Here is a 14,042-nt window from a genome sequence, read left to right as displayed (position 1 = left end):
GAGTACAGCTGGCTTGTGCCACTTCCACTCCACATACCTGAAGGAAAAGTGCCATAATCTAGGTATTTTAGTTTGGAAAGGCTGCCAACTTGTAACAATTCTCATTATAACAATGCTGATTTCCATACAGTGCACTCATGTATGCCAAAGGGGGAGAGCAGTAGTGTGGTGCACAGGACTTTATGGCATCTGGGCTTGGCGTGAGGATGCCTGGTTGCAGGTTCTGGCTCAACTGCAAGCATGACTACTTTGGGCAAATCGCCCCTCATAGCATCAGTCTCCTCATCTGAAAAAAATGGGTAAAATAATATCCACTTGCCCATATAGAAGGCTTATTATTATTAGATTCAAGATGCTCCCTTACCCCTTCCCCTCTCATAGGAAAGGATAATTTTTGTTTGGCAGCCTGGGATAAATGCAAAGGTTGCTGAGGCCAGAAGACACCACCCTGGATGATGGCTGCCCCCCATCCCCCGCCCCTCTATCCTAGGAACCGGGGTGGGGGTTTGTATTTTTTGCTGTGACTCTCTAAATGCTCATTCATAGTCTTATGAGAGGCTTTTAAAAGTTCATGGAAATGGTATTAAAATATGTTTATTTTAGACCAAAATGTTTTGAAACTCATGGATAGAGCAGTCTTCAACAAATTCATGGAAAATGCATATTATAAAAAGATGTATGAATTTTAAAATATTTTTATACCAGAATAAACTTGCCTCAACATTTATTTATTTACTGGTTGATTTTTTAAATTTATTTCAAAGGCAGAGAGACTGGAGATACAGAGTTCTTCCATCTCCTGGTTCATTTCCCATATGCCCAAAATAGCCAGGGGTGGGCCAGGTTGAAGCCCAGGAGCCAGGAACTCAATCTAGATTTCTCTAATGGGTACCAAAGGCCCAAGCACTTGAACGATCACCTGATTCCTGCCAGGGTGGCATTAGCAGGAAGCTTGAGTCAGAAGCAGAACTGGAACTCAGATCCAAACACTCTGATATAGGATATGGGTATCCCAAGCAGTGTCTTAACCAGTGCTCCAAATGCTGGTCCCTAAACTTGTATTTATTTCCATCCTTATGAACTTTTGGAGGATGCCACATAGACATAAAACCTCCCAGCGGAGTGTGAAGAATCATGTTCAGATGTGCAAATTACTAGAAACTCTGCCAGTGGCCATCAGGCAGAAGAGCAAGATTCCAAGCTCTTGTCACCTTGTGTGATGACCGTGCTTTCGGTCATACTTTGTCCTCAGTAGTAGTTACTCTGGGAAAAAGCTACTTAACTACCTGCCCCGGTGACAGTTCAGAGAAGTGGAATGTTTTGTTGTCATCAATTTCCAGCCAGATCATACAGCACCAGAAGGCAGGCTGGCAAAATTTCTATCAATGAGCTGACAGTTTTATGATTGTCCTTTTCCATGTCCATGTCTATGTCTACATCCAAATCTACATGCCTTCTATTCTGGTAGTAAGAACCATTCAACTTGCTTATGGAATTTGCCCACCTACCAGCTGAAATGACAATAGTAACCAGATTATAAAGATGCTGAGAGGAACACAATCAGTTCATTCAAGGTAGTTCATTCAAATAGTACCGACAAACTCCAGAAGCTAAGCACTCTGTATTAACTATTATTATTGTTAATTTAAAAACATCCTTTTCAATTAGTTGTAGGACTAAGAGGGTTAAACAATGGGGTTCTGCCGCTCTGCAGAGAAATAACTGGAGAAATACACTTATGCTCTTGTACTTAAAGAGCAACCACAGAAGCAGCATCTGGGAACTTTTACAAATGCACAGCCTCAATCCCGCTGCATTCGAATCTGCATTTTAACAAGATGTCTGGGTGGTTGGTGAGCAGATTCAAGTTTGAGAGGCGTTGCATTACTGTACTCCAAAGTGTATGCAGAAACCCTCTGTTACTCCTACTTTTGGTAAAAGGACTAACTCAGAAAATCGCTCTGCTTCACCAGTGATTATTTAGCCCTAATCTGGACTGCAGAGAGAAGGTGTTAGCATGGGAACAGCAGTCACATACACCTCCCCAGTTAGAAGGCAGCCCCATGGAAGGAATGAAATGGACTGAGCCTGTGTCTCTGGAGAACAAATCTAAGACCCTGTAACTGGCCGGGCACATCTAGGGGAGGGGAGCGACCCCAAAGACAACATTTTCAAAGGGAGACAACATCATTAGGAAACCTGTAAACAGTTTTTAAAAGGAAAATCAGGAATGGCTCTATGGAAGGAAACAAGTCACTTACGTTAACCCAGGGGTGCTCAAGGACTTGCACGGCTGAAAATCGCTGATCGACATCGACCAACAGCATCATGGTGATGAGCTCCTGTAAGGCGAACATTGATTTCATTTACTTTACTTTTAAGGTGAAAACCTGGGTGTTGCAAACGCAATTCTCTTTCAGTTTGGAAAAGCATTCAAGGAAGCTCCACATCTTTCATTTATCAATTCCATTTACCCATGGTTACCTGAGTAATGCCTTTGAAAGTTAAAGGGAAGGTGAGCAACTGGAATCATAATTATACAGCATGTGGTTGACAGAAAAGATAAAATATTCATATTAAAATCAATTCCATAATACATGTTTACAGTAGAAAAGAGACACATTACTCAAAGCTAATGAATTAATACTCATATCTTTGTCTAGGGTTTTACAGTTAAAAGACAAACTTCTTAATTAGTTTAATATAGAGGTCACATGTTAAGAATACTTTAATTAATTTACACTTTGGCAGATGAAAGTCAAAATCATTTTTTCCTCCTAATTCCTAGATGGCATATTTAGCCTTGTAAGAATGGAATAAAGGTCAGCGCCGCGGCTCAACAGGCTAATCCTCCGCCTAGCGGCACCGGCACACCGGGTTCTAGTCCTGGTCGGGGCGCCGGATTCTGTCCCGGTTGCCCCTCTTCCAGGCCAGCTCTCTGCTATGGCCCGGGAGTGCAGTGGACGATGGCCCAAGTGCTTGGGCCCTGCACCCCATGGGAGACCAGGAGAAGCACCTGGCTCCTGGCTTCGGATCAGCGCAGTGCGCCAGCCGCGGCGGCCACTGGAGGGTGAACCAATGGCAAAAGGAAGACCTTTCTCTCTGTCTCTCTCTCTCTCACTGTCCACTCTGTCTGTCAAAAAAAAAAATAATGGAATAAGAAAAGAAATAGACTTGCCAACAGCTAGGTGATAAAATAGAAATAACTATTGCTTAGTAGCCAAGGAATTCTAAGGAAATACGTAAAAATGGCTTCAAAAGCTTCTAGCCTCATCAATATAAAGGAAACACAATTGAACAAAGCAGGGCTTAGGGATTCTGATCTTAGTGCAATCAAAAAATCTGTGTATAGTTTCATTTATTTACTTTTTATTTTAATTTTTGATGTAGAGAGAATGGGAGAGAGACAGAGGGCCATAGATGGAAAGCACAAGAAATCTCCAGTCCACTGATTCACTCCCCCAAATGGCTGGGGTGGGGCTGAGCTGAAGGCAAGAATTCAATTCCAGTCTCCAATGTAGGTGGCAGGAGCCCAGTTACTGAGCCATCACCAGTCCCCTACCCCTAACCCTAGAGTCCACATTAGTTGGAAGCTGGAATTGGGAATGGAGCCACGATTTGAACACAAACACTCTGATATGGGATGGAGGCATCTTAACTGCTAGACCAAATGCTTTGCCTGTATATAACTTTTGACTTACCCCCACACTTAATTACTAATAGCCTGCAGTTGACCTGAAGCCTTTATGATAACCTAAACAGTCGATCATACATATTTCCTATGTTATATGTATTACACATGATAAAAATATGCAGGAACTGTTAGAGATCACTTTTCCCTGTAATACACTATTTGCTGGAGAGACTAACTGCTCCTGTGAAGACGATGAGCGTCCCTGGTGCTGTAAGCAACACAGAGCTCACTACCATAGCAGCAGGAGGTAGCCACAAACCCTTGAAGCACAGTATGTACAAGTAACTTATGTAGTTAAGATTTAATATTGCTTTACATTTGTTTACATTCCTCTTGATTGCAAATTGTACTTGCATGATGTGTAAGTGGTAAGGTGCTTAAGTTTTTTTTTTTTTTTAAGATTTATTTATTTAAGAGGTAGAGTTACAGGCAGTGAGAGGGAGAACAGAAGGGTCTTCCTTCCACTGGTTCACCCCCCAAATAGCCCCAATGGCTGGAGCTGGGTCAATCCAAATCCAGGAGCCAGGAGCTTCTTCCGGGTCCCCCATGCAGGTGCAGGGGCCCAAGCACTTGGGCCATCTACTACTTTCCCAGACCATAGCAGAGAGCTGGATTGGAAGAGGAGCAGCCAGGATAAGAACCAGCACCCATATGGGATGCTGGTACTGCAGGCAGAGGATTAACCTACTGCACCACAGCGCCGGCCCCAAGGTGCTTAAGTTTTGTTAACTTTTATAATCCACTTGTGTATATTTTATGGTAGCAAATGATAAAATGGATTATCTACTTATATTCTGAGCATTCATGACATACAACTGAATGTTTCTTATTTTTTTATCTGTTCTTTATATTAGCAAAAATCTTCAAAAAATCCACATTAAGTGGACTTGTGCAGTTTCAAATCATCTCATTCAAGAGTCAACTCTAGAGCTACGAAGGGGTAAATGATGTGATGATTCTGAAGTTAACGAATCTTAACTATGGGCTCAAATAATTTGAACCAGGAAATCACAACTTTGGTCTTCATGGCCCATTTGGCATTCATTTTCCACTTTGGGTTAGAAGCTCCCCCCAAAACAAGCCGGTTAGATGCACATGACCCCATTCCTTATATACACAGGCTCTGGGCACCACACGGGATGGGGATAATTGACTGCCACTGATGTAGACAATTTACCTTAGCTTTCTTCATCCACTTTCTGGCTTGGACCAGGACTTACTAAAACAATTCCTGTGTGTGATGCTCTTTGCCAGGTGCTTGGGGATATAGGATATGGTCTATGTGGGTATTTCAAAATGTTTGAAAGCCATGCCTCAATTTTTCTCTCAGGTTATGGAGTGACAGCATTGAGAGCTGGGCAGATTCCTGAAGAGCCCAAGTGCAGGTGAAGACACCTCTACCTTGACCTCTGCAGCTGTGTCATCTCATCTCATTGCTCACCCTTCCCTCAATTCCCTACATTTTCTCAAGTCCAGAGGCAGACTGATGGACAGCTGAAGAAAATGCCAGACTTGTACCTGATATGCATCACTTTCTATGCTAAGTGGTTATGTCTAGGATGTTGAGTTTTAGAACTGAACTCATACATAAGGCATAGAAAAAGGAAAGACATACACTGTTGAACAACCAAAAGATAATTATTTCTCAAAATTAAATTCTCAAAAATTGAAAATTCTTGGAGAAAAAAATATAAATTTGAAAGAGATCAATGAAAAGGTCTTCCTTTTTCCTCCAAGGTCTACTAATATCACAATGTAAAGTTTCTATAGTTCTCTTAGTGGTTGATGTGCTATTATTATTTTAATGTGGCAAAACATACATAAAATTTACCACTTTGACCATATTAAGTGTATAATTTAGTGGCATTCAGTACATTCACATTATCATGCAATCATCACTCTATCCATCTTAGAGGTTGATTTTTTAGTTCAGTGGGATAAAAACTATATTTCTTGATTCCCTCTGCCTCTAAATATTGGCTTTGCCTGGAGGTTTAACTTAAATCATAGTTTCCCTATAAAATCTTTCTTGACCATTTTAACCTATGATGAGGTTGAACTTTCTTCATTTTGATCAATTAATTGACCAATTCACTCATTCATATATTTATTCAATATATATTGAGTGCCTGTGAAATACTGGCCATTATTTAGACACAGATGATACAGCAATGAACAAAACAGAAAACAATCCTTGCCTTCACAGAATTTGCATTCTAGTAGGGAGAGTTTGGAAATGGACTACATAAAGAAGACCTATTCACTGATCTGTGTCTATTGATTTATCTACAGAGGGGTGAATAGATAGATAGGCCATTAGGTGGTATACCAGATGTACATAAAGATGTAAGTACTATGGGGAAAAATAAAGCAAATAAAGGAGGATAAAGCAAGTCAAGCAAGGTTTAGTAGTTGCAATTGTAAACAGGATGGTCTGAGAAGATGACACGGAGTCAAGACCTGAGAAAGGTGAAGCAATAAGGTGCACCAAGGGGCTGGCGCCGTGGCTCACTTGGTTAATCCTCCACCTTGTGGTGCCGGCATCCCATATGGGTGCTGGGTTATAGTCCCGGTTGCTTCTCTTCCCATCCAGCTCTCTGCTGTGGCCTGGGAGGGCAGTGGAGGATGCCCCAAGTGCTTGGGCCCCTGCACCCACATGGGAGACCAGGAGGAAGCACCTGGCTCCTGGCTTCAGATCGGCGCAGCGCTGGCTGTAACGGCCATTTGGGGAGTGAACCAACGGAAGGAAGACCTTTCTCTCTGTCTCTCTCTCACTGTCTATAACTCTACCTGTCAAATAAAAAAAAAAATAAGGTGCACCAAAATCTGAGGTGGACTCAGGCTGTAAAAGGTGGGGCACAGCAAGTGGCTGTAGCTATGTGACTGGAGTAACAACTGGATGAGCTGAAGCCAGTGAACTGGAGACGCTTGACGAGCACGTGTTGGGATGGTTCTGAATGGAAGATTTGATGAAATCTTGAGAAACCTATTACGTGCAACTTATATGTGTACAGAAATAATAGTTATGACATCATTGTTTACCATGTTCACAATGATCTGGCATCATTAACTCCACTGAGACACACAGGCTATATGGAAGAGGAAGCTACTGGAAACATACCTTTGCAGAATCAGAAACATTATCCCAGTATGGAGACGGGAAGTCCACCTGCCCCATCAAAATCTGATCAAAAAGCACCTCTTGGTCATCACCACTTCTGTTCAGGAGAACAACAAGGAGAAAACAGCACAAAAACGTCAAATCAGGGTGGATCTCCTCGTTCTTACGCAGTGGGGCCCTTCCTTTCCCCACAGATGTGTGAAATGTGTGTTTTGAAAGCAATTGAAAATGTCAATATGGAACTATTTTGGTGAATTAAGAAAAAATGAGTTTTTAAACTCTAGGAAGAAGATTTATGGAAAGCAGACAAATTAGCATGCATACCACAGAGAACATAACAGGCATTGCAAGTAAAATTCTTATTATTTTTTTTCTGCTGCAGGCTCCTTTGTGCAAAAGGCCAAATGGATCATTCAGGGAATAGAGCCATGCTTTGTTGGTGCTGAATAAAAGACTGCTGCCCATACCCACGGAACGGAGGGAAACCACACAGCAGGATGTAAGTGATTACACCAGCTGCCCAGATGTCCACCTTGAGGCCATATCTGGAAAAGTAAGTGATGTTACAGTTAGCAAAGTCAGGTCAGGACGAACTAGGGGGCATGATAAAACAGATGATTCTTCTATAACAAACTCAAAAGAACACAAACCAGTTTTCAAAAAACCTAACAGGGCCGGCACTGTGGCATAGTGGGCCAAGCCTTTGCCTGAAGCACCAGCATCCTATATGGGTGCTGGTTCTAGTCTGAGCTGCTCCACTTCTGATCAAGCTCTCTGCTATGGCTTGGGAAAGCAGTAGATGATGGATCAAGTGCTTGGGCCCCTGCACCTGCATGGGAAACCTGGAAGAAGCTCCTGGTTCCTGGCTTTGGATTGGCCCAGCTTGAGCTGTTGTGGCCCTTTGGGGAGTGAATCAGCAGATGGGAAGATTTTCTCTCTGTCTCTCTCTCTCTCTCTGTCTGTAACTCCACCTCTCAAATAAATAAATAAAATCTTAAAAAAATTAAATGGTGTCACTTTCCACACAAGTATTTAAAAAAAATCTAACAAACGCTACACTAAAACCCACTAGAGTTCAAGCAAATAACAAAAAATAATTTTTAAAAAGATTATCTAAGCCACATGAATAAAAATTAATGCATACCTGGGCTCATATCCAAATATCAGTAAGTGCAGGGTTGCAGCAAAAAGATTTATTGTAGTGATACCAATTTTGAGGACCCTTGAGACCATCTAACTCCCTAATATTAGGAAGAATAATTATCAATAGAACATTCCAATTTATGAAACACTAACCTATATTATCTTATTTGGTTTCCCCAACAACCCTGTAGGTTGGACAGGAGAAGTAGTGCCTATTTCATGGAAAAAAAAAAAAAAACAAACACCAGAACTGAGGTTCAGAAGGACATGTAATTTTGCTCAATTGTACGGTTAGCAAATGGCGGAGTTGGGCTCCAACCAGGGTCTTGAGGAGCTCAGCCAGCTACTCTTCCTGCAACCCATCTCTCCCACCCAGCAGACATCAGAATAGGTCCCAGTGGGAAGTCTGGCTGTACACAGGCAGCTCTGTCTGACGGAAGTCAGGCTAAGGCTCCCACTCACTCAGACTGGATGAATAACAAAAAAGTCTCATTCCCTCACTTCTCACCCTAGGGATTTCCTTTTGGGGTTCCCTTCTCATCTTTTGTGTATGTCTGCCTTTTGCATTTGGTACATGCAGAAACACTATGCCTGACCAGTCACAGTGGATGGTACCACCTACATCTCCAGATGTGGGTTAAAACTACTGATGAGAAGAAAAAGTAGGGTTGCCTCCCCTGGCTGCTCTCTCCTCCCCATTCCTTCTGCCGAAGAACAGAAACTCAGAGAGCTGTCGATGACTCTTGGTAACACATGGAACTTTTCACTTAAAGAGCCTTTATTCTTTTTATTATTTATTTTCATCTTACTGGAAAGTCAGAGAGACAAACAAGAAAGATGTTTTATCTACTGGCTTACTCCCCAAAAGCCTGCAACAGCCAGGGCTGGGCCTTGCTGAATCCAGGAGCATCTCCCAACTACTGGAGCCATCACCACTTCTTCCCAGGTGACACATTAGCACACAGGTGGAACTGGCAGTGAACTTGAGACTGGGACACAGATACAGATCGATACAGGTACAGACACAGAAGTAATCTTTTCAAATGGTGTCTAAATTACCACAACAAAGGCTCACTCTTGAAAGAGCCTTTGATTCAGGCTGAACCTGAAGTTCAAATCCTGACTCAGCCACTAGCTGGTCATGAGTTTACATTAAACTTAATTGGTGTCCAAGACGGGAACAGTCCCATTGGCTGGGAGAGTAAGAATTAAGTCGGCAAGTTTAAGGACAAGTTTAAGTAATAGGCCACCCTGTGTTTTCACTTCTCTCCCCATTCTAGGCTACAGATTTTCCTTTACCTGATTCTGCATACAGAAACCAGCAAATTCCCAGTGGCCTTCTGATGCCCCAGGGTGTTTGTACTGCACAGAAAATCGGTGCATCTCCAAGAAGGTCAAAAGAAACCAGGGCAGGAGGAAAGGGCGGCTGAGAGAAATAACCACCAGAGTCTGTAATCACCGCACAAGGTAGCATCTGTTTCTCTTAGCACCACAAGTGAGTTAATTACCTCTGCTGTATGTTTCTCTGTTAGTCTGAGCATTTTTTACTCTGAGGTTAATAACTTCTGTTCTACCTTTAACAAAGGACAAACAGAAGCCTTAAACAAGATTGCTATAATTGGCAACTTGATTGGGAAAACAGAGAAAATGGCTTCCACTATAAAAGTTGGGGAAAAAAATGTGCAAGAAACCTGATAGCTAATTCAGTCCGGGTGAGAAAGAGCAGTGCTGTTTCTTATTCTCCAAGCAACCTTGTTCTTTTGTGAGCATAGCACTGAAACACAAAAGCATTTACCCAGTCTCTGCAATGATCTCTGGAGCCACGTATGTTGGGGTGCCACAGACTGTGTACAGGGGGCCGTCAACAATAGTGGCCAGTCCAAAGTCGCCCAGCTTCAGTGATTTGCTGCCATCTTGGTGCTCATACACCTGAAATAAAAACATAAGGCACACTTGCTTTAAGGCCAAGAGCTCACAAGCCTTTTCTTAAAGAAAGGAGGGGACTGCGTTTTAAATTCAGTGCATGTAAAGTAAAAATATTCATGCTAAGACACAAGGATATTCAAACAAGGACATCTTTCATCTCTTTGGATTTAGCAAAATTGGAAACATGGCAAACAGCTAGCATTAAATACATCCCAGTACATTCCTGCCAGGGGAATCTGGGAGACTATTAAAACAGTAATGTGGGTTTATTTTAATTAAAATGTCTTATGATTGGAAAGTGAGAATGGCAGATTTTAGACTGGTTTGTATAATATGTTCATTAAAGAAAAAAAATATGTGCAAGGAAGAAAGTCTGAAATATCAGTGTAGGTGTGCCCATATCTGGGTGGTAGGATAAGGGAAAATCATTTTTTCCTTTTGGTTATCTGTATTTGATGTTTTCTATAATTAAAATAGATTTGCATATAAAATGAAGAACAGAAAGTCTCCAATGTAGTATATCCAATTTATGAAAATAATTACCTTCTCATTTGAACACACAAGCTTTAAAAATGAAGTTCTTTAGTAGCTGAGCAAAAAGCTATCTACACATGTATTAAAATACTTTATTTTCAGTGCCCTACATTTCCAACAAGATCTATTTACATTTTTATTAATAATTGAAAGGGATATTAACATTTCATTTCACCTGTGGCAATTTGGAAGGATTTATCAGGTGCAGAGTCAGCATTCTGTCCAGGTTTCCTTATTAAGGCAGTAAAAGTTTCCAGCCTTTCCCTCAACAAATCAAGAAAAGGATGCATGTGACTCCAGGCAAGTATTTATGGGAGCACCCTTTTAATTCCAGCCCATGATCAGAACAAATGGATGTGCTCTAAAAAGCATCCTAAACAACTTCTTTTATTTCAAAGAAAAGATCAAAAAACATTCAGAATTCTGATTCAATGCCCCCTGTTGGAATCAATATGACAAAGAAAAGAAAACCACAATCAAAGGCTAGTATTTCCAACAAGGGCAATTTTCAGGAGATGCCTCAAGGAAACAGCCAAGTTCTGCTTCTACATCAAAATAATTCATCCAGCAAGTTGAAGTTTGCATGTTCTTCTGTTATCACTCCAAGATCATCTGTTACTTGTGGCAGTGTGAGCCTCTTGCACAGCAAGACACATCTCCACACATCAGGAGCGCCGCTGCTACTGTTCACATGCCACGTCTGCCTTCCTTTGGAAAAAGTAGATTAACTTTGCATTCCACTGCTGCATAAAATGCAGATGTTTGGCCAGCTAAGCTGCAATATCAGCAGTGACCATTTGGATCCAACAATTACTGGCAAAGGCAATAGTGGGATCCTCCTCTCTGGAGAGACCGTGTCTTTACTTGGTGGAAAATATTCTTTTACATCTTCTCCATTCTTAAAATATCCACGGCTTTGGATCACAATTAATTTTAGGTTGCCCTGGGGCAGACATCTAAAGGCTTGTGGGGGTCAGCTGCACCTGAGTTGTTAGGGTAAAGTCTGCCATGTGTCCTTCACAGGTGTGGGTTTTGTCCAGTTGTCATCTGGGGTGGGTATGTCTTCCCTAGGCAGTGAGGCAGCTGTCTAGATCTGGTCACTATAAACAGGTTTTGGTTAGGGGCTTTGAGACCTCTGGGATGCAAAACACAATACTGCCCCTGGCCTTAGGCAAAAGCTATCTGTAAATGGTAGTCTTGGCATATCACCCATTCTGGTCATCCAAAAGACAAGCAAATGTTTTTCATGAAAAGAAATCTGAGATGGAAACATCTCTGAGATGGTCTGCTTCCCAGACACAGACGATCTGTTTACTTCCTTACTTTCATTTTGTTACCAATAACTGTCCTAAAATGCAAAAAAATCTCTTGCTTTGATGTTTTATGAAGTCCAAACATTCTTGACATGCGCTTTGTGAGGCTGTGCCTATTTTGACGTATTGAACTCCATTTATGCCGCAATTTTGTAACTTAAAAAATTGTATCTACATCACCTAATTTTATTTAAATGTCTGACAAAAGCAAACGTTGGCAGATCTGGTCATAAGTATCATTTTTGTTCTGAATCTGATCATGTGATTCTCTACCTTGAAGCAAAGGCTTTATTTTGGAACATCAGTATTTTAATAGGAATATCGTCTAAAAAACAAAAATATACCAATTATATTTAATATGCGGGTTCTTCAAAAAGATCATAGAAAATATATATTATGAAAAAACTATGCATGGATTTCACATTTTTTCCACCAAAATAAACTTAATTTTTAATTTCATTTTCCATGAACTTTTTGAAGTACGTGCAAATGAGCAATATAGTTCAAAAGTTCAATTACTAAGAAAAAAGAGACCACTAAATCCTATCTGAAATAAAGAAAATGAGGAGTACTAAAAGTCATAACACTTCTAACAAAACCAAACTCATTTAAGTAAAATACATAGAATCTGTAACTTTAAAGTTCTTATTTTCTCTCTTTAATCACTTGTACAATGTTTCCTCTCCTGCGTTTTGTGCTTTGAAAAATGTACAGTAGAATTTTCATGAACATAAAAAGGTTCATGATGCTTAGGAAACAAAAAGAGCTTAGAGACAAAGGCCTAGGCCACGTAATTGAAAACACACCTAGACGCAAGTACATTAGAAATGCTTCGAGAAAATGTTTTTGCAGGTGAGTCATTGTCCAGACTTCTAGTTTGGAATTCTGTTTAACTACTGTCAGGCAGGGCAGGAAGCAGGGTTACGTGGGCTTTTTCTCTGTCAACACTTTAGGAGAAGGATGGAGAATATACTGTCCCAGAGTTTCTTTTCCTCCAACGCAAGAGCCCGTTTCCTAAGTGGCAATAATGAGTCACCCCACAACTGGGGCTCACAGTTAGCACCTGCTGCAACCTGAGTGATCCTCACCCTTTCCTGTTCAATGAGCCAGTTGCAGAGGGCGTGATTGGCACCACTTTATTTGTTAAGAAAAAATCAGATTGGGGACCAGTGTGTGGCCTAATGGTTAAGATGCCAGGTAAGATTCCTCCGTCCCACAATGGACCAAGCCTCTAGGTTCGATGCCAGGCTTCAGCTCCTTGCTCTAGCTTCCCAACAAAACAGGCATTGGGAGGCACTGATGATGGCTCCAGGAACCTGGTTTCTGCCACCCACATGGCAGACTAGGATTGAGTTCCGGGCTGCTCATTTCTACCCCTGCCAGGCAGTGGCTGTTGTGGGAATTTGGGGAGTGAACCAGCAAAAGGGGGTTCTTTCTGTCTCTCAAATGAATATGTAAGAAAAAAATGTGAAAAATCACAGATTGCTACATCCATCTGTTTCAAACATGTATATGCACACACACACTACACACGTGAATCTTTGCAAAATCATTTCTAGAAAGTATTTTCCTAAATGGCAACTATAAACTCATTTGAACTAAGTTTTTAATTAAGAGGTAGGAATCAGAAAGCCTTCTCACAAGTTCCATTTAAAACACCCGATCCTCGGTTTACACTGTTCTCTGAATTGAATCTGACACTGGCGCTCCACACGTCGCCTCACCCTGACCGTCTTTCAGAAAGCACGTTATTAGCAGGGTGCCAGGATCGGCTTGGACAGCCTGATCCAGCAAGTGGGTTTGGGTGTAAGAAGCACTTTCTGCTCGAACTGTATTTTAAAGCTTCTATAAAACATGACCCACATGTGAAGTGGGAGTCCATTAATTGTCAGTCAAAGAGTATTCACAACATGAGATATAATTTAAAGTTCATCCCAGGCCCCTTAAATACTATAGATGTTTCCCCCACGTTTTAAACACCAAGGAGCTATTAAAGAGACGGGGATTAGTGCAAATTACCCAGTATGTAGAGCTTTCACTGTTTTAACTAAGCAATAAAACTGTGTAATTGTACAACACTAATTGAATGCAGCTACACATAATTGTGGGCTGCCATATGTATCCCATTACCATAAAGACTGTCAGTATTTTGTAAGCTACTCTTGTGATCATTGCAGATGGCTACAGTCAGAGAAGTTGTTCTCTTGGGTTTATTATATGGCTATAAAGATATCCCATGATTTGACAGACTAAATGTGTTAAATGGCAACAATTATGAAAAAGGTTCCAATTAAAAGCTGAAGGCAGGTCC

The 14,042-nt window shown here is 41.2% G+C and overlaps 1 protein-coding gene across 4 annotated transcripts in view; it reads right to left on the bottom strand.

The window, feature by feature from the left end:
• Window positions 1-14,042, bottom strand: part of DCLK1 (doublecortin like kinase 1) — a 385,516-nt gene that overhangs the window by 34,670 nt on the left and 336,804 nt on the right. For all 4 annotated transcript variants that reach the window (XM_008273546.4, XM_070049012.1, XM_008273545.4 and 1 more), the window contains 4 exons: window positions 9,754-9,887; window positions 7,283-7,360; window positions 6,816-6,912; window positions 2,262-2,342 (listed from right to left, as the gene is read on the bottom strand). In XM_008273546.4, coding sequence (XP_008271768.2) covers window positions 2,262-2,342; window positions 6,816-6,912; window positions 7,283-7,360; window positions 9,754-9,887 — 390 coding nt within the window. The remainder of the gene's footprint in view (window positions 1-2,261; window positions 2,343-6,815; window positions 6,913-7,282; window positions 7,361-9,753; window positions 9,888-14,042) is intronic.

This window comes from Oryctolagus cuniculus, chromosome 9 (genome assembly GCF_964237555.1).
Source record: "Oryctolagus cuniculus chromosome 9, mOryCun1.1, whole genome shotgun sequence".
Taxonomy (NCBI): Eukaryota; Metazoa; Chordata; class Mammalia; order Lagomorpha; family Leporidae; genus Oryctolagus; species Oryctolagus cuniculus.
Note: the sequence above shows the minus strand (reverse complement) of the source record. Positions and strands in the feature narration are given on the sequence as shown.